Source organism: Hoplias malabaricus, chromosome X2 (genome assembly GCF_029633855.1).
Source record: "Hoplias malabaricus isolate fHopMal1 chromosome X2, fHopMal1.hap1, whole genome shotgun sequence".
In the NCBI taxonomy this organism is placed as follows: domain Eukaryota; kingdom Metazoa; phylum Chordata; class Actinopteri; order Characiformes; family Erythrinidae; genus Hoplias; species Hoplias malabaricus.
This window is the reverse complement of record NC_089819.1, coordinates 18,155,156-18,181,280: the sequence shown is the minus strand read 5'-3', so window position 1 is coordinate 18,181,280 and position 26,125 is coordinate 18,155,156. Positions and strand designations below refer to the sequence as shown.

General features: G+C 36.8%; 2 protein-coding genes across 5 annotated transcripts; one reads left to right on the top strand and one right to left on the bottom strand.

Moving 5' to 3' along the window:
- Window positions 1-605: 605 nt before the first annotated feature.
- LOC136676817 (selenocysteine insertion sequence-binding protein 2-like) lies at window positions 606-9,319 on the top strand. Of its 3 annotated transcripts, none has more exons than XM_066654057.1 (17): window positions 606-742; window positions 1,905-2,010; window positions 2,132-2,330; window positions 2,499-2,574; window positions 2,835-3,046; window positions 3,180-3,270; window positions 3,413-3,540; window positions 3,836-3,970; window positions 4,124-4,207; window positions 4,285-4,392; window positions 4,845-4,968; window positions 5,137-5,303; window positions 5,411-5,715; window positions 5,894-6,114; window positions 6,468-6,622; window positions 7,142-7,298; window positions 8,248-9,319. In XM_066654057.1, exons 2-17 carry the CDS (start codon window positions 1,991-1,993, stop codon window positions 8,364-8,366), a joined length of 2,301 nt encoding a protein of 766 aa, XP_066510154.1. In that variant the 5' UTR covers window positions 606-742; window positions 1,905-1,990; the 3' UTR covers window positions 8,367-9,319. The 3 variants fall into 3 exon arrangements, with proteins under 3 accessions (XP_066510154.1, XP_066510153.1, XP_066510152.1); XM_066654056.1 differs by having other exon boundaries at window positions 2,835-3,061; window positions 4,848-4,968; XM_066654055.1 differs by having other exon boundaries at window positions 2,835-3,061.
- Window positions 9,320-11,429: 2,110 nt separating this feature from the next.
- Window positions 11,430-25,595, bottom strand: LOC136676722 (prolactin receptor-like). 2 transcript variants are annotated; one of them, XM_066653910.1, is made up of 10 exons: window positions 25,465-25,595; window positions 20,459-20,629; window positions 19,339-19,406; window positions 18,663-18,799; window positions 18,173-18,342; window positions 15,789-15,970; window positions 15,330-15,471; window positions 14,889-14,985; window positions 14,188-14,257; window positions 11,430-12,655 (listed from the first exon to the last, which is right to left on the bottom strand). In XM_066653910.1, the coding sequence occupies exons 2-10, from the start codon at window positions 20,523-20,525 to the stop codon at window positions 11,942-11,944; spliced, it is 1,647 nt and encodes a 548-aa protein (XP_066510007.1). In that variant the 5' UTR covers window positions 20,526-20,629; window positions 25,465-25,595; the 3' UTR covers window positions 11,430-11,941. The 2 variants fall into 2 exon arrangements, with proteins under 2 accessions (XP_066510007.1, XP_066510008.1); XM_066653911.1 differs by lacking the exon at window positions 19,339-19,406 and having other exon boundaries at window positions 18,667-18,799.
- Between the last annotated feature and the right edge of the window lie 530 nt (window positions 25,596-26,125).

Genomic DNA, 26,125 nt, shown 5'->3' with positions numbered 1-26,125 from the left:
TCATTCAGTCAATCATAGTCTGCAATCGCTTATTAAGTTCAGGGTCGTGGTGGATCCGGAGCCTACACATGGCAGGATCACACCCTGGAGGGGGCGTCAATCCTTCATATCCACGTTAAAATAGAATCATCCTTGATCCATACGAAATTAAAAAAATAAATAAAATCTAAAATTAATATAGAGTAGGAGCATTATGCTCCATTACTAAAGGGAATATGTACCACCACAGTAACCGTTTTTTTTCTGAGAGTATGAGTACGGATCTCAGTCACTTAATGAAAATAAACCAATTTTATTATATAGTTAAACTCTAATGAACCAATATGGTTTCGACATTACTCTCAGAATTATTCCGAAATTATTCTCAGAATTCTGACTTTATTCTAGGTATCTCATTATTATTATTATTATTATTATTATTTTCAATGCCGTGGCCCTAAAACTCCGTCGTAAATACAGCTCACAACACCCCCACGCCCCAAAAAAGATGTTCAACATTAATGCAAACCAATCACAAAACGACCGTCTCGACACCGTTGTGTTGACGCCGACCACCTTGATTTCTATTTTTCAAAATAAGAGTCCTACATGACGGAGTTGTTTGGAGAATGAAGTTTGACCCGTGTTTGTGTGTGTGGCTCTAAGGTTTCACATAAATGTTATCGCTCTGCTGAATTTTGAAATATGTTAAAGATAGACTTGGAAAAATCTCTGTCAGGATGGACACTGCTGAAGGACGAGTGTAAGTGTTGTATTCTGTCTGACGCAGTGTTTTCTGCTGTTGTTTGGCTAACAGTAGCCGCTCGCTAACCTGCTCTCAGTGGCCTCGCAGTGACGGAGTTCAGTTACTCTTACACAAAAAAATAGGATAAATGGGATAGTCCACAGAGAAAATGGAGTTGTGGAAACTATACCGTTCAATTTTAATTTAACAAAATTTGATTACATTGCCTAAAGTACATGTTTATTCTAAGTTTAAAAAAGTTCAGCTCCTCTACAGAAGCACTTTTTGGTTACTCTTTATTTTCTGCCTTTAATGAATTGAGTAAAACAAACTTCAAGTTTGGCCTGTGCATAACATACTTTTGGTTTTGTTTTATGTTTCTTATTTTAAAAAAGCTATTGTTTGTTTTTCCCTTCTTAATACATTTGTATTAATACAAAATTTATTTATATTATATAAAAATGCTTTAGAATGACCTGTTTATACACACATCCTGCAAGTATTATTATTATTATTATTATTATTATTTTTTTTACTTTTTCACAACGCACCATTAGACCAGTGGTGCACACTCGTGCTTAAGGGTGGGCTATGCCAGAATGCTCTTGTGGTTTGTTGAGAACTTTCCAGTTGGCCAAATCTACATTAGAAACACACAACTGCATATTTTTCTGATACACTACTTGCCATGCAGGTGTTTTAGTTATTTATTTTGTGTAGAGTTATATAGTGCCTTTTCTAGAATACCATGGACACTTTATACAAGCAACACTGCACAGAACACTATTCTATTCAACAATCAATCAACACACACACACACACTGGCGAGAAGTGGCAGCCAAATACACACATCATAATCATCAGAAATTACACATTACATGAATCCATTGCATCCACTGGATAATATTCATTCATCTATGCCTCCACAACACTAAGTATATATTTTTTTAATATCTTGGTTATTCCACAAGGATTTGTATGAACGAGTAAAGTGAATAATCTTTCTATTCACCCATATTTTCTGTGAGGTTTTGTTCCTGAGGTAGGTTAATATGTTGTTTGAATGATTAATGCATGCTTTCTTAGATTCAGTGTTTAAAAAATAGTAATGATGCCAAGGCTGTGAATAAGTGCAGTTATGGTTGTCCCTTTTCTGCCTTTCACAAAATCTGATCATCAGACTATTGACTGAGTACCTGCCTCTGATAAATAAATATTCAGCAGTCTGGAACTTCTGGTTGAGCTGAAACAGAAAATACTCTCAAAATGGAGGAATACAGGAGAAGGTATGTGTACTGTGTGCTGTTTATTTACTGTACTCCCAATATATATGTATATTTATTTCAAAACGCACAAAAATTGTATGAGTATTCATAGTCCAGTTCTGTTTGACATTTTATGTTTCAGCCCACTATCAAGAGATCGAACAAATCAGTCCTCATCTGAAAACTGGTTTACAAGAAGGCAGAAGGCAACAGTAACAGAAAATCAACATGGCTGTGAAAAAAAGGGGCAAGGTTCTAGTTCTGTTCAGCAGCAAAGAGCGAGTAACAGTTTCCAAACAGACCCTGCTCAAAAGGGCCACACACCCAAACATATAGGAAAGGTATCATTATGCCTGTTACTCCTTATAATTAATTGTAATCAGCAGTACAATGGAACATTCATAGCAGTAGTTCTTGATTTCTTTTTAAATGACATCCTTATTAAGCAAGGTTTAGATTTCATATCAATTACAGTGCTGAATTTTTTATTTATGTTTTTTATTTTACAGGCAGTGCAACATAGACCTGAGCCTTTTTCACATGACAGAAGAATAAACACGAGATCAGAAGACACATCCAAAAGAGGTCAATTTTTTGTAACAAAGCATAGAAATAAACTTTATCACGGGTTTGTAGTGATTTTCACAAAGATACAATATTTGAATATTACTAATTGATTTTGAGACTAATTTCAACATCTTTATTTATGTAGTCTTTTATCCACCAGACGCATTACATGCACAAAAAACATTTTTGGCACACAATGTCTGTGTCCCTCAATGGATTTTTAATTATTGTTATTTACTTATTATTATTATTATTTATTGTCCTTGATTTTTCTAAAGGTTATAGAGGAAATAGACCTTCTAAACTTTCAAATGAAAGACCCAAATCAGAAGTTAAGACAAACAGCACATTTGAAGTGAAACTGTCAGACTTTCCAGAGCTGTGTGATGTTACGTCCAGCAAACACAAACCTGCCTTCACCCAGGAATCTCAGACATGCTGGGGTTCTAGCACCTCACAAGCCCTTCAGGATTCAACAGGAGACCAAAAGGTTCGCCTGAGCACGGTTGGTTCTCTGGAAAACATTACATAGTGCATAACAAAAGGGACCAGTTTTTTTAATTTATATAATGATTGTAAGTTCAGATAGCTCTAATAAAACCAAATTTCAATTTTGTGGTCAGGATACACCAGGAGCAAAATCACCAAAACAAAAATCATCTCAGCATGTCACTTCAAAAAAAGAATCTGAGAAGACATTAACAGGAACACCAGGTGTTATCATTTTTCTTTATGGGTGTATTGTTATTGTTGAGATTTTCACACAGTCTGCTATAAGTGAGAGTAAATCTATCTGGTGCAGTGATAATAGCATTAATAATAATAATAATAATAATATGAAATTTCCTTTTTTTAGATCAAGATTCTGGGAAACTTGGATTACCCAACCCTTATGAATCACCAGCAGCATCATGGGCCAACATTGCCTCTCAGCCTCCTAAAGTCATTCAGAAGAGTTCTACTACACCAGAGGGTCCCCCATGGGTGAGGACCCATATCCTCACTCTAATAACAGCCTTGTATAACAAACATTGCTCCATTCATTGATTTATTTTGAAATATACACAGAATGTCTATTTAATTGCTTGATAATAAGTCTGAAGTTATGCTACTTTGGCAGTTTGGAGTTAGAATCTTAGAACTGAAAACACGTCTCAATGTTTCCCCTCTAATTCTATGCAAAATGTGCAAGAATATGCAAAAATCTTAGCTCTGAAAACATAACTGACTTTTCCCCCTCTAATTATATTCAAAATGTCAATTTACTGTTCATGTCAAGGAGGAAAAGTCCCAAAAACAAGCTGAACAATCTACTGAGAAAAAGAAAAGGAAGAAAAAGAAGAAATCTAAAATGGCCCCTGAGGATGTGGAGCAGCAGACAGTGCAAATACAGCAAGAGCCTCCCAAATTTGAGGTAATAACAGTATTTTCACCTTTGCTGTAATATTTTGTTTGTACACTCAGTTGTTATTTTTGTTTGTTATTGAGAATTTATTGCATTTGATCTTTTTCCTTTCTGTTCATTGTCACACACGATAGATTTTGCTAATGACGTTTACATGTTTAGGATGAAGAGGAGTTCCCAGACCTGTCTTTTTCATCTGTCAGTCCACACAAAGGGTTTAGGCATACATCCAACACAACAGCTCAGGTAAAGCCTTTAAAGAATGAACAGGTCGTTGGTAAAAATGTGTTTATTTTGTTCTCAGTTTTCTGTCTGTTATGCAGGATCCAGGCATGTCTGAGAAAGAGGGGTCATCACTGCAGCCAGAGAGTGCAAATAAGTGCAAAGCCACTGTTGGAAAGACAGTCCCACCTGAACCTAAGAAAGCACAGGTTGGTTAGGAAGTTAAATGTGTGAAAACATGGTTTTCAATGTTTCCAGGACTTGTCCTAGACTATATATTTCTTTCAACGGTGAATCTACAATCAGGACAAAATCACTGTCCAGGAGCACTACTCACATTTATATCTTTTGTCATCATCAGGGTAATGAGACATCTGCTCAAAAACAAAAATAATTTACCAATTTAATATTTAGAATTTTTAGAAGATTTATTCAATGAGTTGAAGTAAGAATTTATTAAACAACATTTCAAGGACAATATTCTCTTGGAGTCTTAATTTTAAGAGTGTTAAAAAAAAGTGTAGTGAATCAGTTTCAATTGCTGGTTGTATATTCGCTAAACTGTTTATTTATAGAATAACTTGCTCTAATCCCATGCTTCATTACATTTTGGTGGATGATAATGGCGAGTTTTTAATCGATTCCCCTTCTTGATTTCCAGCAGGTGGGTCAGAAGAAAAGCAAAGCTCCTGTACAGCTTGACTTGGGAAACATGCTGACATTTTTAGAGCAGAAGCAACAATCAAAAAAGTCCAAACAAGACATTAAGCAGCTAACTATTTCAGGTATATTTGAGAAAAAGAAGTTATATTTTGAGGCTGTTACTTTTTAATGTGGAAGCTGCAGTCCGGTTATACAGAAACAGTGATAAACTGATCCAAAGCTTCTTTATTTATGCATAATAATTTTTAAACTTTTGTTCACTGAATTTTAACTATAAACTTCTCATAAAGTTGGAGGAGCTGTACCAGTTGTCCAAAAAGAAGCAGCAGTTCAGAAGAAGCATCCAAGGCAGAAAGAGCTGATTGCTCACAACCCTTTAGATTCCACCAGTCCTCTGGTGAAAAAGGGAAAACAACGAGAGGTTCCTAAAGCAAAAAAAACAACACCCCTTAAAAGAGTGAGTGTCTGTTGCTTTTTTTCTTTAAACTATGCTTCTTTGTGTAGTTGTATTTGTATCAACAGAAATGAACTCGGGTTGATCAAAATTTTATGTATATTGTGTAGATTATTCTGAAGGAGAGAGAAGAACGGAAACAGAATCGCTTAATAGAGGAAAGAGAGACAACTCAAAACATCAGTGAAGTTGGTCAAACTGAGCCACAATCCAGTCAGAATTCAGAAGAGACCAGTGAACATATGAGTGAAATACTAACGCAGGATTTGGATTTGATGGAATGTCAACACAGTGAACAAGAGGAGACTGACCAAACAAGCGCAGAAGTCATCAACATGGATGACACTGCAGAAGAAAAAGCACTTTCTAATTCCATCCGTACTCAACCTAAAATTCACAGCAGGAAGTTTAGAGAGTAAGAAAAGCACAGTGATATTTCATATTTTTCACAAGAACGTAGACAAAATATTCGCATCTATGGCCTTCCATTGTGTGTGTTGCTGTAACTCGCAGACGTTTGTCTTAATTACTGTGTTATTACCAGCATTATTCATGTGTTAGCTCTGTTTTCTTAACTTTCTTTGGTTTATTAGGTACTGTAGCCAGATGCTAAGTAAGGATGTAGATGAATGTGTCACCACTTTACTGAAGGAACTCGTGAGGTTCCAGGATCGGCTTTACCAGAAAGACCCCATGAAGGCCAGAATGAAGAGGAGGCTGGTCATGGGCCTCAGGGAGGTTCTAAAACACCTTAAACTCAGGAAGATCAAATGTGTCATCATCTCTCCCAACTGTGAGCGGGTACAGTCTAAAGGTATCAGGGGGCGTCTAAACGTTTTCCTAAAGAATGTTTTAATAATGTTTGTAGTGTTTTAAATTATCAATACAAGGAGGAAACTGAAGTAATTTTATTCATCTGTTTATGCATTTGATCTGTTTTTAAAAGTTTCAAATGTAATAATTCACTCCCAATTTCACAGTGAAGTGTTTCAATGTGAATGATTAGAACAGTGCTTATGTTATGACTTAAAAGCACAATAGAAAAACAACAAGTTTAATACTCAGGGTAAAACTGAATTACCACTCAATCACATTTAATCAGAGGATTTAGACCAGAGGTTTGTAGGATTCATTCATTCATTCATTCACTTTTTTATGTTTAAACAGGTGGCCTAGATGAGGCTCTGCACACCATCATTGATACATGTCGGGAGCAAAGCATTCCTTTTGTCTTTGCCCTGTCAAGGAAATCTTTGGGTCGTTGTGTGAGCAAAGCTGTTCCTGTCAGCTTGGTTGGCATCTTCAACTATGATGGAGCACAGGTACATAATCTCTGTAATGTCTCGAAGTTCAAGTCTATATTTCATTTATTTAGAAAGTGTTTTAACAGTACAGCCCAGAGTCACCTGAATTACATTATATTTTCTTTACTAAGGTCAACAAAAATTTGACCTTTCATTTACCTAGTCGTGAGTGACTGAGGGCGCACCTGGTGATTCCAGGTAGTCTCCAGATAAGCGGTAACAGACAATGCATGAATGAATTAATCTAGTCATTTGCCATACACAATTTTGGACAAAAAAAAAATCTTAAATTCAGTTTCCAGTTATGTTTTTTGTAATCAGTACTGGTGTGAGACTGTATGGCCTATAGACCATCGAGTTTTGCATCCTGCTGTAGTCAGGCCAATGTCCACATTCATGTAAATGAATGGTATTTTTTAAAATTACATCTTAAACTGTCTTTTCCTAGAAGTTCATATAATTAACAAAAAGTAAGGCGAGACTTTATTGCCTTTATTGACTTTATAATGCATCCATAATGTAATATGAATTCCTCAGGACCATTACCACAAAATGATTGAGCTCACATCACAGGCCAGGAAAGAATATGAGCTGATGATGACTAATCTCGAGATGAGTCCAGATGAACAGCAGGAAGAAGAGACTGAGACACCACAGAACACAGAGCCACCTGCAACAGAGGAGCCTGAATACAGTAAGAGCTTTACATGTGCAAATGCCTGCACCTTGATATATTTTAAATGGTCTGTAGTAAATGGTTCTTTATTTGATTAAATTGTTACACCCTTTGACAGAGCTGTTGTTATATGCCCGCTGTGCTAATGAATGACAGGGAGAGAGAGACTTCTCTCTCTGACAGATGAAGAACTAACATCATAATATCTAATTTCATATACCTTTACACCTGTTTTAACATTCCATAGTGTGAGTAACTCTGACATCATTGGGCCATTTATGCAGGAGTCTCCCTTATTAGTCAGAAATCTAGTACATGCTGTAAATTCAAGGAGAAATATAATTGTTTTGTAAGAAATTGCAGGTAGGTGTAGTTAGGCCCAGTGGAATGATGATAATACAAATTTCAGAGGGTTACATATTCAAAAACTGATGATGGGCAATTTCAATGTATATTTATTTTACATTTAGAACTCCACCTACGTGAAACAGTACCAGGTGAAACTGTCAGTGTAAATTTCTGTCAGTGTTTAATTGTTATATGCTTTAAAATTAAGATATTTAAAATTTTTTGTGTGGACCTTAGTATCCTCTAACCTAAAAAAAGAAAAACTGCTGTCAGGCTGATGGTACCCTAAAGGGTACATATTCTATACTTTTTGTTATGGAACATAATTGTGCTATACTTTATATTAATTGTAGGTTTGTAAGTTACATCAATTTCATATGCCCAATATAATTCTGTAATGAAAGCTTACAAATTATTCCCCTTGCCTTCTAGAGAAGAGAATGCAATGTACCTTTAAGGAGCAAAATGTGACTTTATAATTACTGATGTACCTTTTTAAAGTTACATTAACACTGTTGGTACCTTGTAGTGAACAATAATGTACCTGTACAGAAGGTCTTTTTTCTGACAGTGTATATACCCCTATTCCTTGTCAATATTTGTTTTTGTTTTTTTTTAGTTAGAATATGGAAGAAAATGCTGGAAAAGGGTTACAACCAAAAGTTTTTGGCTTTGGAGGAGAAGTTTTCATCATTGGCCACCTCAGATACACTGCCAGACAATCATGATGGAAGTTGATAATTTTCTATTTGAATAATTCACAAATTATCTTTTGTAAGGAGTGCATAATTACATTGTTGATTACTTCATTAAATGAAAATGATTGTTCATATTTTTATGGATGTAAATGTTTACAAATTTGCACTTGCAACCCTGTAATATGTGAATTTAACCTACAAAAATATTATTTTGAACTCTACTCGGCAGCAACACCACACATTACACTGCCACAGAAAGGGTGTAAAAGCACTTACTCTTAAGTCTCAATGCTCTTTCCTGTACCTTATTTAATTCAGATTATTTTAATTTCTCTTGAATCATGATCATTTAAAGGGTTAAGCAGGTTTTTTTTTTTGTTTTTCTTTTGTTTGACAAAATAATGGCAAACATATATATAAATATGTTATGAATTTTATTTTATTTATTTTTTTTATATGAAGTGCATCTCATCTGAGATTAAGAATCAAATTGTGTTATCTCTGAACAAACAAGATTATGCCCATAGTGTAGTCCTCCATGTGAGTATGACTGTAGATAAAATATGTTTAATACAGGATACATGGCCATGAGGTGTCAGTATAGTGGCTGTTCAGTAACGTGAAGAAGAATTCTGCTCCGTATTTTAACTTACAGTCTGATTTATAAACAGCTTTGTTTTATTCAGTATCAGATATTTTTGGAAATTGTGTGAATTCTCTCCAGGTGATTGTATATGCCCTTCATAGCATGTTGAAACTTGTCAGTTTTGTTGTCCTCACAAGACCTAATTGTGTGCTTTAGCCTACTTCTTCATCAGAAAGAGCTTGAGTAGCAGGTTTATTTACCTATTAAGAGTGAAGCATAACGGACAGCTGTTACATTCTTTTCTGTCAGCAGTAATGAAAAGTAGAAATGAATTAAATTAATGAGTTCCCTGAATAGAATATTTGTGTCTCTGCAAGTACATGAATATTTGTACTATTGTACAATATCTGTATATTTTTCATTAAAATATATGAATATCCTAAATCTGATATTTCTTTTGGATAGTCCTCCAGGCACAGTCATATACATTTATTCTCCATGTGAATCTATGCTGGAAAAGATGGGGAAATATATATATATATATATATATATATATATATATATATATATATATATATAGCATTCTTATAGAAGGGTTCCCAAACCTTTCAGCTTAGATTTGAAGTAGGAAAATATTAATATTTCAAATGTGTATTTTCCCAACCCCATTACTCCACTCAGATGCTAGGCTGTTCTTCCACTGATGATTGCGTTTTACTAACAAAGTAATCTCTCCATTACAGAGATTGTAATGAATCTACAAATTTGAGACTAAGGTTAAGTCAAATAGTTACAGCCTTGTATCACATGCCAAGCACAGAAACTGTACTTTAACTTCTGCCAGCAGTGTCACCACTGACTTTTAGGCTTATGAAATCCTGGCTGAAATAAATGTTCTAAGTTGCTAAGTGCTTTAATGTTATTACAATCAGTAATAATAACTCACAACACATTATGGTGTGTCCCATTCTCTATAACAGAATGCAAAAGCAGAATGTTTTTAAGACTAATCCAAACATTGTTCTGCAATTAGTGGTGGTCAAAAGACATGGAGCAGTTAAGAAAAATATAGTACAACATTATCCTATAGATAAAAATGATGCAAGATACATAAATAATCATTTAAATATACGTTGCAACCTAAGTCCGTTGACAATACAAACCCATATTTAATGTTTGAGTCACACTTAGTGTTTGTAACAAAGCACATTCATTACAAATTATTGACTGACAAAAGCAGAGCTGGCTTTACATTGCTTGAGAAGTATGTTTTGAAACAGATGTATGTTAACAGTGATATACTACACAAATGGAAGCCACACAATCCCTGTGCTTGAATGGAAAATATTCATAAATGATATGTGGACATCCTTTTTTTCCATGCTACTACTAAACTACAGAGTACTTGCTTTCAGTAAATGTAATAAAAAGCCATAAGAAAAACTGATTAACCATTTCCATAAAGCCCAGTGTGGCTGCAAAAATAGAATGTATAGACAAATAACCCAATTTTTCACTTCAAATATGGAAATTAAATGTACAAATATTAATATTTGCAAACTTCTAAGAATACCATATGGCATACCACTTTAATATGACTATAGATTTACAGCCGTTTGTTAAAAAATACAGAGGAGCCAAGGCCTTTTTTTCATATAAAACATATTCTGAAACATAAATGCGTGTGCAGCCAGTGTTATTGGTTTTAAAGCTACATGACACCATAAGACTTTAATGACAACTGACAAACTTTTATAAACATTTAATTAATAATTATAAGGGGGTGGCACGGTGGCGCAGCAGGTTAGTGTCGCAGTCACACAGCTCCAGGGACCTGGAGGTTGTGGGTTCAATTCCCGCTCCGGGTGACTGTTTGTGAGGAGTTTGGTGTGTTCTGCCTGTGTCTGCGTGGGTTTCCTCCGGGTGCTCCGGATTCCTCCCACAGTCCAAAAACACGTTGGTAGGTGGATTGGCGACTCAGAAGTGTCCATATGTGTGAGTGTGTGTGTTGCCCTGTGAAGGGCTGGCGCCCCCTCCAGGGTGTATTTCAGTCTTGTGCCCAATGATTCCCGGTAAAAAGCTCTCGACCCACCGTGACCCTGAACTGGATAAGCAGTTACAGATAATGAATGAATGAATGATAAAAATTATAAAGGCTAACAAGAGAAATGGCCAGTTCTTATAAAGACTGCTTTGTTAATTTGATCCCAGAAAGCAATTATAACTGACATTTGCTGGAATAAGTATTTAAAAAAAAAAAAAAAAAGATGTTTCTATAGATTTATTTATTTGCAGTTGTGATACAGCCTCATGAACAACATACTGTACAGTGTTGTCCTGTTTTTTCACTAATGGAATTTGAACACTGACAAGTAACAGGTTTCACTTTATTTTTTAATTTATTTTTGTATTTAAATGATCAAGTGCACAGATAATTTCTGTAGAGAAAAATGAAAAAGCTTCCTATAGCTTATGATAAAAATGATTTTTTATTTTTTTATAATTAACATCAGGAATTTCACCAAAGGTGTGGCATGGTGGTGCAGCAGGTAGTGTCACAGTCACATAGCTCCAGGGGCCTGGAGTTTGTGGGTTCGAGTCCCGCTCCGGGTGACTGTGAGGAGTTTGTTGTGTTCTCCCTGTGTCTGTGTGGGTTTCCTCCCACAGTCCAAACCCACGTTGGTAGGTGGATTGGCGACTCAAAAGTGTTCATAGGTGTAAGTGTGTGAGTGAATGTGTGTGTGTTGCCCTGTGAAGGACTGGCGCAGTACACCTCCAGGGTGTATTCCTGCCTTGCGCTCAATGGTTCCGGGTAGGCTCCAGACCCACCGTGACGCTGAACTGGATAAGCGCTTACAGATAATGAATGAATGCTTAACAATTGCTGTCATTACATAGTGTCTACCAGGGCTTAATTTGTAAATGTGGAGGTAAAGGTGCCGTCATCCAGCAAGGGCACAAGGGTTGATATGGATCCGGATGTGTTTTACGGATGGACTGATGTGGGTTCTGGCAGGATCCTGATTCAGTTAAACCCCGGTGTCTACATAGTCCTCTTGAGCTTTTGCAATATCTTTAGCTGGGGACGTTTTGGCACCCATTATTTTTTTGTGGTGATCATCACAGGCTGTCTCTTTAAGATTGAGATTGCTGTGTTTTTGAAGAACAAGCATCATGTCACTATAAACCCCACTCACTTTGCTGTAGTCTTCTCCATCTTCTGTTGTGAGATTATGTTTACCATGATGTGTTTCCTTGTCAACATACTCCATTAATCCATTCAGATTGCTGCTGTTATTGTTCTGCTTAAGGTTAGGACGGCTGCTCTGAGGGTTTTTAAACATTTCTTTAACAGATGTGATAAGAGAACCTTCTTGGTCAGGGTCTAGTGCCTGCAGTGGTATTTCATGTGTGCTGAGGAGGTGTGCTTGTTGGTTATTTAACTGGGAAGAGTGGTTGCCTCTTAATATTCCAGGTGTAGATTCAGGATCACACTCCTGATATGGAGTAACTGTTCTTATCCATCTGTCACTCTGAACACTGTTTAGATTCTCTGTGGATAGGCTGCTACAGTCTACTCCATTTTCAATGTCTGAAGAAACCTGGTCTTTCTTTTGATGCTCCTGAGCTGATTTGCCATCCCCTTCGTCCACTACCACCAGATAATCCACTTCATCAGGGCATTCGGGAGCTGGAGGAAAGGCTTGCATGGTCAGCACTTTGAATAGATCTTCTGACTTTGTCTGTGAATAATGCACACACAAAAAAAGCATGATAAACAAGAGAGTGAATGAAGTTGTATTACTTTCATGTTTTCACAGTCAAAATTATCATGTCAGACAAACTGCATAAAATGATGTCCAATGTGAAACAATGTGCATAAACCCCACTAAAATGTTTTCAACATAAATCTGTGGTTGAGGTATAAATGAAATCCTTTATAAAAGGTCTTTTTTGGCAAAATTTCATTTTAAACACATTTATACATTGGAAAACAGTAAAATGTAAATAAAAACAAACTACAATTGTATGCAAATAATTTAAACACTATGTAATTGTACGTAGTACAAAGACAATATTTCTAATGTTGAAACTGAGAAAGTTTGTTTGTAAAAAACAATTTTCTATTTTGTATTTGATGAACTCAACACCTTCCAAAAACGTTAGCACAGGTGTATGTTTACAACTGTGTTGCATCACCTCTTCTTTAACAACAATGTAAATGTTTGGGAAGTAAGAGACCAGTTTGCTGTACTTGTGAAAGTGAATTTTTACCCCATTATTGCTTGTTACTGTCCTGTAAAGAACTGTATAGACAGAAAATGGTTTTGGGAATTGCTTCTTTGCGTGTTCATTGTGTGTAAGCGCTTATCCAGTTCAGGGTCGTGGTGGGTCCAGAGCCTACCTGGAATCACTGGGCGCAAGGTGGGAATACACCCTGGAGGGGGCGCCAGTCCTTCACAGGGCAACACACACATTCACACATACGGTCACTTTTGAGTTGCCAATCCACCTACCAATGTGTGTTTTTGGACTGTGGGAGGAAACCGGAGCACCCGGAGGAAACCCACGCAGACACAGGGAGAACACACCAACTCCTCACAGACAGTCACCCGGAGCGGGAATTGAACCCACAACCTCCAGGCCCCTGGAGCTGTGTGACTGCAACCACCGTGCCGCCCCGATTTCAAAACCAGAAAACAGAAATTCTTCTGTTTTTAATTTAGTGCCATTTGAGGGCTTGAAGGCCACAGCCAGCTAAGATTGATTTTGGGTCTTGTCTCTTACATTTGGAAATTTCTCTGGACTTTCTGAATCTTTTAATGATATTATGTACTATAGATGAATATTGCTTCACTGTTTGCCTGCAGAATTGAACCCCTCCCCACTTTTTTACTTCTGAGTCACAATTACTCTGTCCTGTTGTCATTTACTTTTTTTTGTAGCATTACAAAGAAAAAAATAATACAAAGTCCATATTTCAAATGATTTGCATATCATTGAGTTCTGTTTTTGTTTACATATTGCGCAGTGTTTATTTCAAGAACACCTCAAGTGAGTTTTAATACAGAATACAACTGCAGTGTGCATCAGGTAAGATCAGTTTTTACAACTCAGCTATCAGTTTTATAATCTTCATAGACTTTATACTTTAGTCTTCTGAAGTATTTTATTATTCTGAGTGGTTTTATCAAAAACATTATCAAAATGGTTTTAGAAATCAAACTGTAACTAAAGTGCAGTTACTGTGTATAATGTGGATATTTTGCAGTACCTTCAACAGATGGGCATCAAGGCCTTTGATCTTTGGCCCTGGAACAGGGGGCAGTAAGCAATGCTTAACACTGAAGGAGAGAAAAGACAAAATATTAACTTAAATGAATATTTTCACCAGACATTTACATGATTTCCCACTTATTCCAAGTGTGGTTGATCAACCAAGACAGGTCTGGGTACATTGCTTTGCTTTGGTAGTTTTGAATTATTGCCACAGGGCTTATATTTTGAAAAATATTTAAAAATCATTTGAAATATACTATTTAGTGGAAATAGAAAAAAATAGCTTTATTTTTCTATTGATGTGTTTCCCTTTAAGATTGTATTGTCAAACAAAGTGGGGGTTTTAGAAAACACCAACAGGGGACTTTCACTATTTGACCTTGGAAACCAAGGTCAGAATTGCAGAGTGAGTAAACATACCTGGTCGGTTTGCCACACTTCAGGTAAGTACAGCTATTCGTTTTAAACATTAAAACTCAAATTTTACAGCCCCTGTCTAAAACTGACACAGTATTTTACTCAAGAAAGGTAAGCTAAGGCTTTTTTAGGAACACTGTGGAAGTAACGTTCTAGCTGGGATTTAAAGGCTCATGAATCATTACTAAGAATAAAAGATATGCTTGTAGATCAACAAACAAGCTCAAAATTAATGTTCATGTTTGTAATGTTTGGGGTAAAAAAGCATAACAAACTTACTGTTTTATTTTGATTGCTAGTATTCCGACAGTGATGAGGAAAATGATGGCACTGACAGTGGCTATGAAGATCACAAATGAATGCTCTTTTTGGTACCCTGCAAGAAGGAAAGAAAATAAAATAAGGTACAATTATGTTCCCTAATTAAAGGTACAACTATGTACCACCACAGTGACAAATTTTCTGACAGTGTATGAGCTTGAACATTCACAGCATTCTCTTTTTTTTCAACTTGGAAAGGTAATAAAAAAAGTTGTGTGAAATGGGATCAGTTGAAAGCCTCAGGTCAGACAGCAGACATCTTGAAAAAGTTTATTCTAGGCTTTTATTGTTTACACTGGCTGAAGGTGTGTTTGTCAGACTGAGGAATATTCTCCATATCCTTTGAGATGTATCTAATACAAAAAGATCTGATAAAAGTTGAAATGTAGAAAATCTTACTGTTTGGGATTTGGATAAATGTGGGTGGACTCCATTCACTCCACCTGCCTTCGTCTAGTCTACAGCGCACTTGTACAGCATACTTTCCTCCAGGTTGTGGACTGTAAATGCTCAGCTCCTTCTGTTTGCCAGCACTGTACACCTATGATCACAACATGAACCTTACGCTTAAGCTGTGCCACCAATACACCTGCTTTTGTTTGTTGAACAAGTTGTAGAGCATAAAATATATTTTAATTTGTCTTAAAACAAGGATGGAAAGCACTGAATTGTGACCTTTGTAGAAGTTCATTGTTTAATGTGAGGGAGTGAGTAAGAAACAAGACAGTTCAATGAGGCCCTTAGCATGCAAAGAAAAAACTGCAATGCCATTAGAGAGAGATTTAGCAACAGTGTATGTCATTACATTCACGTCAAAAAAGCAGCACTGAACTGAGATTCAAACAATGTGGAGCTTACCTCCCACTCACTGGCCTGCTCCTGTCTGCTGTTCTCCAGCTTCACTCGTACTTGGTATTTGAGGGTTACCCATCCTGAACGAGTGTCCGTGTCATGCGGGGCTTCCCACTGCACCAGAGTATAAGCGTTGTCCTCTGCTCCCACCACACTTAAAGTCACGTTCTCTGGAGAGTGCGGCTGAACTGAAGATACATGTCAACAGCTGATAAATAATACTTATAATAATAAATATATATTCGTTTATTTTTTAACACTTGATTAACTTGGGTATGACCACTAATAATGATTTGCTTATTTTTCAATATTTATAGTGTAATTTGGTTTTTATTCTACAGGGTGAGTCAAAAGTGGCAGGACACCCTTATATTTCAGAAACAAAACAAGCTTGACCAGACCTTAAATGCTCAGCTCTACCTGACACAGCTACAGGAAACACTGTTCCCATCCGTTTTGACCGAAGATGGTGCTGAGCATTTAGGGTCTGGTCGAGCCTGTAACAAGCCTGTAATGAACAACAAAAGTTTTGAACTTTGTGTTGATAACTATTTAACCACAAGAGATATTGCAAATCTGACTGCAATCCATTTCAGAGACAATTCTTGTCTTCTTTGATATGCTACATGACCACATTTGCATAGGGTGACCAGATCTGAGATGGTTAAAAAGAGGACAAAGAGGTGAAAAAGTGGACGACTACTGACGTGCAGACTGACCAATTAAATGTTTACAGAGAAGGTCATCGACCAATAACGGTAGCTCTACAGTCAGACCGTCCAATCCGAAGACTTTAGGCTACTTCACCATGCCCCCTTCTCACTCAAGCGAACCAATTGGAGTAGGGGACGGCGGGACTAGTTTGTGAACGAAACTTCTCGAAATTCTATGTAAGCTCTAGAAAAACAAAATCCCGGACGTTTGTGAAATTCCGCCCGGACATTTTTTTAAGTCTAAAAAAGAGGACATGTCTGGGTAAAAGAGGACGTCTGGTCACCATATATTTGCATTAGAATAACTTGCCCTTGATCCGATATGGCAGCTTTCAAGATGGCTGCCAATGTTCCAGACATAGCCTAAAAGATTACTTGCTGGGGTATTGCAATATGTAAATTTCCCTTTCATTTCTGAAACAAAAGTGTGTCCTGTGACGTCTGACTCACCATGCATGTATTTCACATACCCCAACATCATTTAACTGATTGCATCAGATGAAGTTCATCCAACCAAATACCCCATACAGGCATAAAAAGGACACGGAGAACACGTACGGAGAAAGGTATATGATTCATGGTTTGGACTTTTTAAAAGTAAATATATTGGAACTATTTAACCTGCTTTTTTTGTCTCTTGTGCACATACATTTTGTTCAGAGAATGTTTGGGTACCAAACTCTGGAGCAGGTAAAATGAACTTGAACTCAGGTGTTTCCAAGCCATTCAATGCATCTAAGTCATCTGGCTGGTGACTAGTGGTTTTAAAGACAAGACTACTGTGTGTCTTTTGTGGGTGCTGTGCAGGACTTACTCTCTCTTCTATCCTTACATTGACATGGCTCATACATTTATTTCTACAGGAGTAGAATAATCTCAATGCTACACCTGATATTACTTTGCACTGTGTGGTGGCTAATCCAATACTTTCTATGGAACTTACTGTATTTGAAGTCAGAAATATACTCCTAGTAATAAAGTTACAAAAATGTTGAATGATGAAAAAACAGAGCCACATTGTGTTCCTAAATGAACCTTTAAATGGAGGATTCCTTAGAAAAAAATTTTCCTTCATTCATCAATTAGATTGGTGGATGGCCTCTAAAAGCATGTCTTATGCCTCACTATCGGAGAGCCACACACAGCAGCTGGCACAGGACATGTGATACAGGGCTAATGTTTTATTACCCATTATCTGTAGTACAGTCCCCTTCACTGTTCTCTACCACCAGCTGTCCTGCTGTGAGCACTGTATTTTCCAGAAACCAGAATGGAATATGTTTCTATTATTATTACTACTTTTAGTATTAAAGGTGAATGCAATTTAAAGATAATTCAATTGTTTAAACTGAAATGTCAAAATATTAAAAGTTCCTTAATTTTGGGTTCTGTTTTCATTAGTGGGTCGTGTAATTTGAGTTCAAATGCATATTTGATTGTGTAAGCTGTGTTCATGATTTTCTGATGTCACAAAAACTGCTACAAAAAGAACATTTCTGTGGAGAAGTGAGATTTTTTTCACAGTAGGGAGGTGCCACCCCTTCCTTTCAGGCCTCATTGCTCACTGACGGCTGACCACAGAAGTGCAATGTTTCACAATGAGATTCAACTGTGACATACTATAATTAAAAATCATGAAATGTTTACAATAATACAAGCTAAAAAAAGAGGACTTACCAATATCCATGACGTCCACCTCCACAGATTCAGAAAAAGTACTGCCGTAAGCATTAGTGGCTATTACTGTAATATTGTAAATAACCCAGATAGACGTGTGGGCTTTGCCAAAGAAACAAGAATTGTTCCCTGCACTGTGGTAGTCTGGACATTCCAACACCTTCTCAGATCTGCAAAAACAAATATAATAAGCTAAAATAATCTGGCTAAAATAAGAATCCCAATAAGAATTGCCATGTTTTTCCCCATATGTCTCCACAGTGTTTCCATGGTTTACCACAAGTGGTAATAACTTCACAACCCATGTTTAAAGAATCAATATTGCCGTGCTGATCACAAACAACAACCAGTATTTATGGTTCAGATAAAACATGGAACCGTAGACAATATGAAAATTTTTCAGACCACCAGAGTGGTGGGACACAGTGGTAAATCATTAAGAAGCAGACTAGGCCTTGAGCATCTGGGTGAAAGTTAAAACTAAACTCACTTGCCTCTCTTTCCTGTAGAAGAGCTGGTGGGTAGTGGGCAGACCTCCAGAGTGCCCTGGCTCCCACCAACATGTGAAGGTTTCCTTTTCAGGAGAGCGACAGTTGGTGATTTTGGGTCGTCCAGGTGCAGACTGACCTATGAAATCCAATATATTGCACTGTTACTGTATGAATCCTAAAGGCACCATCAATTACATTAGTGACTGAGGTACAAATATTTTACCTTTGAGAAGCGAAACAAGGTGTGAAGTTTAATAACATTTTAAGTTTTATTTAGTCAAGATATTGTTTAAGCCCTAGAGCCAGTGTCTACTGTTTAGTAAATGATACCGAAAAGTGGGCTTTACAGTGTTACACCAAAGAACATTCTATGAATGCAACCAAAAAAAAATAAAAAGTCAACAGAATACGTCTGGTCAAAGTTTTTTTTTTTTTTTTTTTTGTCGTCAACAGAATGGCTTTTATTATCTTTCCTGATTTATGTCCAATATTTAAATACTAGTAAATCTTACATATATATTTACTAGTAGTAGTTTTTAGAAACCATTGAGCTCACAGAAGAAGTGATACTTTTTAATCCCCTTGAGGATATGTATACACTGCATTTAACCCATTATTGGCAGTGAATGCAAACATACACAGACACATATTATTGAGCCATTTATGCACACACACCTGGAGTGTTGGGCAGCCAGCCACAACGCCTGGGGGCAGCTGGGGGTTGGATGCCTTAAGCAAAGGCTCTTTAGTATGGAGAGAGATTAGTCTCAAAATACTTTACAAAGTCACAAATATGTTTCAACATTCACAAATGAATACATCCCAATCTGTGTCTCACGGGCTGCAATTTATACAAATACAATTACATTCATAAATACGTATTTTTGGTTTTCATAGATATATCACAATTTTATACTTTAATAAATACATTTGTTTAAATTTACATTGCAAATATTTGTAAAGTTGAAGTCTCAAATGTAAAATTTATTTGTAAATTGTAGAATCTGCATTTGTGGATCAAGTCACTCATGTTTTTTGTGATGTACATTTGTTCATTTCCTCTCACGGGATTTTGGATTTTTGAGACTTTCCTTTCACATTTCACCCATTCCAAATACAAATGCAGCCTGATCCACAAATGTGGCCAGCAGGTGAACAAGCCACCACCAAATTTTACGTTTTTTTTTTTTCTAATTTATTTGTTACTATGTCAACAAATGATTAAGTAACTTAATGTAAAAATAATAGTGTTTGATATCAAAACCATTTGAATAAAAGTCTTAGTGTCAATATTAAGCTGGAGTTTTAAACAGCTGTGAAAAAACAGCTTAATGCCTCATAAATACAGGTTTGAGGTTTCCATTCAAATCAGTCAGGTTGTTGCCAGAAACACATTTCTCCGGATGTAAATTTGATTTTAAGACTGTGTTAAAATATTTGCTGGGTTTTGTAGCAAATATTTTGTCACAGATTGCTGAGCTACAAAAGTTTATATAGTGAAATTATGGTGGGTTTAAATTTGAAATGTGATGATAAAAATCTCACTGTTCAAAATATTTTAAAAAATAAAGCATTTTAGTTGCTGCATTTTTATATTTCAGGGGTTGTATTCACAAGCCTCTAGAGTAGGGTTCTGGTCTAGAATCAGTTCCTATGACCATCAGTCCTGAGGTCAGTCCTTAAAACTTGTGAATACAAGCCCCAGTTCTGTTCCCTAAGTTTTATTCTGTCTCTCAGTCATTATCAGTATTGACACAACAAAATCTCTCATGGAAGTTAAAAATTTGGCACTCACCTTTGCAGGGAAGAATCCAGGGTAATAGAATGGCCACAGTGAGGGCTAATATGACGTGCCCCCACATGTTTTCTCAGCCCCTGATGGGATGCATCCACTCACTTGAGTTGAGGAGGAGTCTACACAGAGCACATCAGCAGCTGTACCACTGTTTTGACACCAAACATCAGTCTAATAGTGGAAAACAAGCACTTAGTATGTGTAAAAACAACTACCTTTTAATGTGTGTGGAAATAAGCCACAAACATGCGCTTGATTGAGAGTAATGATCAAATAAACAGAGTAATGTTGTTAATATTTTAGATATATAAAATCTGATTAACCATAACATTATCACTGTCCATTCTCTCAGCTCCATTGGCCACAAAGGAATACTTTGTAGTTTTACAATTACAGACTGTAATCCATCTCTTGCTCTGCATACTTTGTTTGCTCCCTTTTACCTCGTTCTGCATTGGTCAGGGCCCCCACAGAGTGCTGCAGTGACACAGACAAGGGGCTATGTGTTAGTGTGTGTTGCGCTGGTGCAAGTGGATCAGACACAGCAATGCTGCTCAAGTTTTTTAAAACTGTGTCCACATACTGTAAACACAGTTAGACACATCTACATCCAATTTCCTTGTAGATCTAAAGTCAGAGACAGTACCTCATCTGTTGCTGCACAGTTTGTGTTGGTTGTCCTCTAGTCCTTCATCAGTGACACAGGACGCTGTAGGTTGGACACTTTTGGTTGATGGACTAGTCTCAATCCATTAGTGACACTGAAGGATTTTAAAAACGCAAGCAGCCCTGCTATGTCTCATCCACTTGTATCAGTGCAATACACACTAACATAAAATCACCACGCCATTGTCACTGCAGCGCTGAGAATGATCCACCACCCTGCTCTGTGGAGGTCCTGACATTGAAGAACAGGGTGATAGGAAGCTAGCAATTTATGCAGAGCAACAGAAGGACTACAGTCTGTAATTGTAGAGCTACAAAGTGTACCTGTATGGTCAGTGGAGCTGAGAGAATGGACAGTGAGAGTAGAAGCAAGGAGGTGGTCATAATGTTATGTTGATTATCTGTGTAGTTACAGTAACATTATTTGGCTAGAAAACTGAAAAAGAGCTAACAGCCCTCTACCCCCTCCCAGATGTAAACCTCACATGGGTTGCCAGATTGAGGAAAACTGACCCTAAACAAATGAGTGCAAGATGAGTTCAAGAACTTCAGAGTTTCATTGCTAAAAATAATATACCATAATCAACCTATTTACACAGTTCTACCTTAAATAGCTGACTGTGCGAGCCGGAAGTTAGCTTTTGAAAACAAGTCTTATTCCACACTTACTTTATTTCTTAATTTAAAACACAATAACTACAGAGTTTACATATTTTTATCCTGTGTTTTTTCTCACTTTCTTCATTTAACAAACATTTATTTTATTTAAAACACACAAACCATGGAGCTGACTGCCATTTATCCTGCAATTATTCCTCATTTCCTTTGATTAAAGCACACAAATGATGAAATTTACACATTGTACATTTACAGCTTTTCACAAATTACATGTTTACCAGTTCCGAAGAAAATTAGCTATCTCTGCATCCATTTTGTATTCCTGATGGGCTCTATGCTGTCTCCATCTTTTAAATACATCAATATTTACTCTCATTTTACTCCCATCTCTGGTTGTGGAGATTAATGAATCCAGTAGGATCTAACATTATCTGCCTTTGCTTGCTTGCTTCCAATGATGTATTTGTCTACTATTGTGTGTCATACCTGGCAACCTGTGTGTGGAATTTTTACAGGGGATTGGACAGTGGGCAGAATCACAGGCCAAAACAGTAAATAAATTACAAGTCAGTAATTTTCAACATCAGGAAAAAAATAAACAAAAAAAATAGTTAAACACAGAAGCCTCCACAACTAAATTTGTCATCCTTTATTTTATTATGCAATTATTTTCACTAGTAAGGAATAATCATCCACATATCAAAAGTTCAGTCTTAGAAGTGGATGTCATTTTCTCTTTTGATTTTACATTTTATTTTTGTCTATTTTATTTTCTCTGCAACAGTTTCATATAAGTTACATATCATTTCTTCCATATCATCTTTCAGGTCTTCTCACAGTGGGAGAAAACCCGTTGCATGGTTTTCAGGTTTTTCTTTGACATTCTCATTCTTTGTGGAAGTGAATGACCTTACCTCATTTAATCTCCTCAAGATATTGCCCAACAATTAATAATTTAAATTTGATTGTTTTAAATAAACTTCATTATTCAAACAGCTCTCAAAAACATTTTAAAATTGGATTTTGACCTTCTTACAGTCAACACAGTATCTGGATTTGGTAAAAGCTGTTGAATTGACAAAAGAATTCAATGATTGTGCGAGCATGAAAATTACAGTGATCTCATGAAGCTTCTTTGGAGACAGAGAGCAAACTGAGTGTACTATATCTGAGCCTGTGGAAAGGTACAAGGGTGTTGTATATTAGAAGTCACTCAGACGAGATAACTGGGCGTGGAGAGCCCAGAGGTATAGCGTCTAATGGAAAGTTACTGAATAATCCAGCTGCCCTACAGAGGATGGACAATTACCATCTAGAAAGAAAGCATGTCTTTCATGGTTTTCAGTTATTTTCATCTCATAAAAGCCTATATATATATATATATATATATATATATATATATATATATATATATATATATATAAAGCCAAAAAATATATCTTGTTCCCTATTTCTTTTGAGCTGTGAAAATGTAGCTTAGGCTAGTAACCCAGTCTGGAAAACTGAGTTGGAGGAAATGAGAAAAGATTGATAACGCACTTCATGATCACTTAATTAGCGGGGACAACAAACATCACATGAATACGTGTCTCCAAAAAGAGTTTGCTGAACTCTCTGCAGTCCTAAATAAATGGCTACATCTATTCTACATTGTCAATAATATGTGTTTATTGTAAGGAGGAAGTAGGCTAAAGTCCAGGTTTAATTTAGCACATTGCTCAGAAACATTCAGTGATATTGGCTTTCTATTCTGAGCCCAAAAGGTAATAAAACTGTGGCATGTTTTAGTGACCACAGTTTACAGGAGTGGTTCATCATAAGATGAAATATACACCATTTTCTCTTTAACACGATGTAGGCCATCAGTCAAAGGAGGCTTGGTGTCCAAATCTTTATTCTTCATTTCTTTAGTTTCATCCAGTAGCTAATGAGGCTTAAATGTAACGCAACCGTATACGACTTTGATATAAATGGACTACATTTGTCTGAAGTGGGACAGCATGGAAATGAAAATGATCACGGTCCAATTTTTAACTAGAGGAGACTGCCCCAAGCAAGTATTCTTTATGCATCCTTATATTTTCCATAATGTGTTTGCTCATGTATACGCTGAGTTCTAAGTCTGAAGCCTTACTGCCAACTAACCACTGACATCAAGAATCATTTACACAACAAATTTATGCTAACCTATATTTCTCTTTCTCTCTCTCTCTGTCTACCATAGACATAGAAATACCATCTCTCTCTCACAACCATAGACACAAATGCACACCCTCTGCTCTTCTGTCACCTCTCTCCTTTAATTGAATGTGTGAATGAGCATTCATCTTTTAAAAGGTATTAATTATTTACCATTGCTTAGCTCTAATAATTTACAACAGCGTGGCTGCTAAAAGAAGGCTGACAGCCAGAGTCGTAATCAAGCAGTGGATCACTTGTGTCTGAGACAAGACAGCAACACTAACCTTAAGATGTCCTCCACAAAAGAGGTTAATAACACAAATAGAGACCCACTGTTTGTGTCTGTAGTGGAATCAAAGTAGCTAAATGTCCTTATTCAGTCCTTAAATCTGCCACAAGGGAGTAACCTTCCCCCCGGTGGTTAACATTGTCTTAGTTACTGTGAGGGCAGGTCCTATGTCACACATGCATACATATATATGTGCATAACTGAATATATAAGTGTTATTCAGCCACAACATTATGACCACGTCCTTGTGCCTGCACACACTGTCCATTCTCTCAACCCAACTGTCAAGGCAGGAGCACTTTGTAGTTCTAAAATTACAGACTGAAGTCAATCTGTTGCTCTGTATATTTTATTTGCACCCTTTCACTCTGCTATTCAATGTTCAGGACCACCAGAACAACACCACAGAGCAGGTATGACACTGATGTGGTGGTGTGTTAGTGTGTGTTCTGGTATGAGTGTATCAGACACAGCAGTGCTGAGTTTCACTATTGGATGTAGAAGAGTCCACCAATAAAAAATATTCAACCAACAGCATAACAGGCTACGAGCCACAAAACCTGTGAGTGACAGATGAGCTTATTTCTCTGACTTTATATCTACAAGGTGGATGGTATGTGTGTCTAATACTGTGGACAGTTTTTGTGCCTGATGCACTTACAGCAACCAAAGAAAAAAAACACGTCTTTAATTGTAGAACTACATAGTGCCACTTTATGTTCAGTGGGGCTGAGAGATTGGACAATGAGTTAGACTTTACCAATGAACATCTAGGTATGCAAATTGGGCTACAGTTACCTGGAAAATGATTACAAAATAAAATGTAGGGCTAATTCTGCACTGTAGAACTACAGTAATAAAAATCACATATTGGTCCACTATGATATGAATCTGATAAACATTTGTACACGATGTCAGAGTCAGAAAGATCAGATCTAGCTTTATCAGACCGATATTTCACAGCAACATTTGATTAGAACTTTTACTCATTAATAAATTTTCTTATAGAAATGTAGAAGTTGTAGCGCACCCTGTTGTGTGTCACCAATAATAAGATATTACATACACCAACACGCAGTATTGGCTTTGTTTTGCTTATTTAGAATGTGCTCCTAGCCTATGTTTAACCTACTACATTATTCACAGTACATATGTCACATTCAAGTTGTTAAGATAATGGGTAAAAGAAAAAATAAAGGAGCTGCCTAAACACTTCATCACATTGGGTTAAATAGAATGCAACGCACATTACCTTCTCTGTGAATCCAATGCGAAATCCCGGGAGTGTGAATGAGCACCTGTAGCTCCTCAATATAAACCCGAGCTCCGTCAACAACACAATCCCGCTGCAGAAACCAGGAGGCGCTGCACGCATCAGCATACACAAGGAGGAAGTCGAGCACAACACACACACACGCAGAGGTACAAAAGGTGTTTTATTTTCCACCCGTTTTCCGACCAACCCCGCCCTCTGCCGGGACTACTCCTTAAAGGCTAAGCACCAGCTCTATGAAAGTGTCAAACAAATAAATACAGTGGATTTTGAGTTCTTAACTTGTGTTAATTGATAGTGAGAAAACATGTTATTTCTGACTAATTCAAGGAATAAAGTTTAAAATACCATTGGTCCCCCCCCCCCCCCCCCCCCAACGGTGTTCGGAAACTCTAATAGGCGTCTCGCCTGTGACGTAGATGGTGGACAACAACTCTAGAAGTCGCTCTTAATTTAATACAAAATGACGAAAAGGTTTGTTGTTTTCGGCTGCAATAATTCAATGTACAGTGGGACATCTGTGCACAAATGGCCCAAAGATCCCAAAATATCCAGAAAATGGACTAAATTTGTCAACTTCAAACGGGCACTTTGGAAAGGACCATCCGCTCACTCCGTTATCTGTAGCTCATTTCACTGG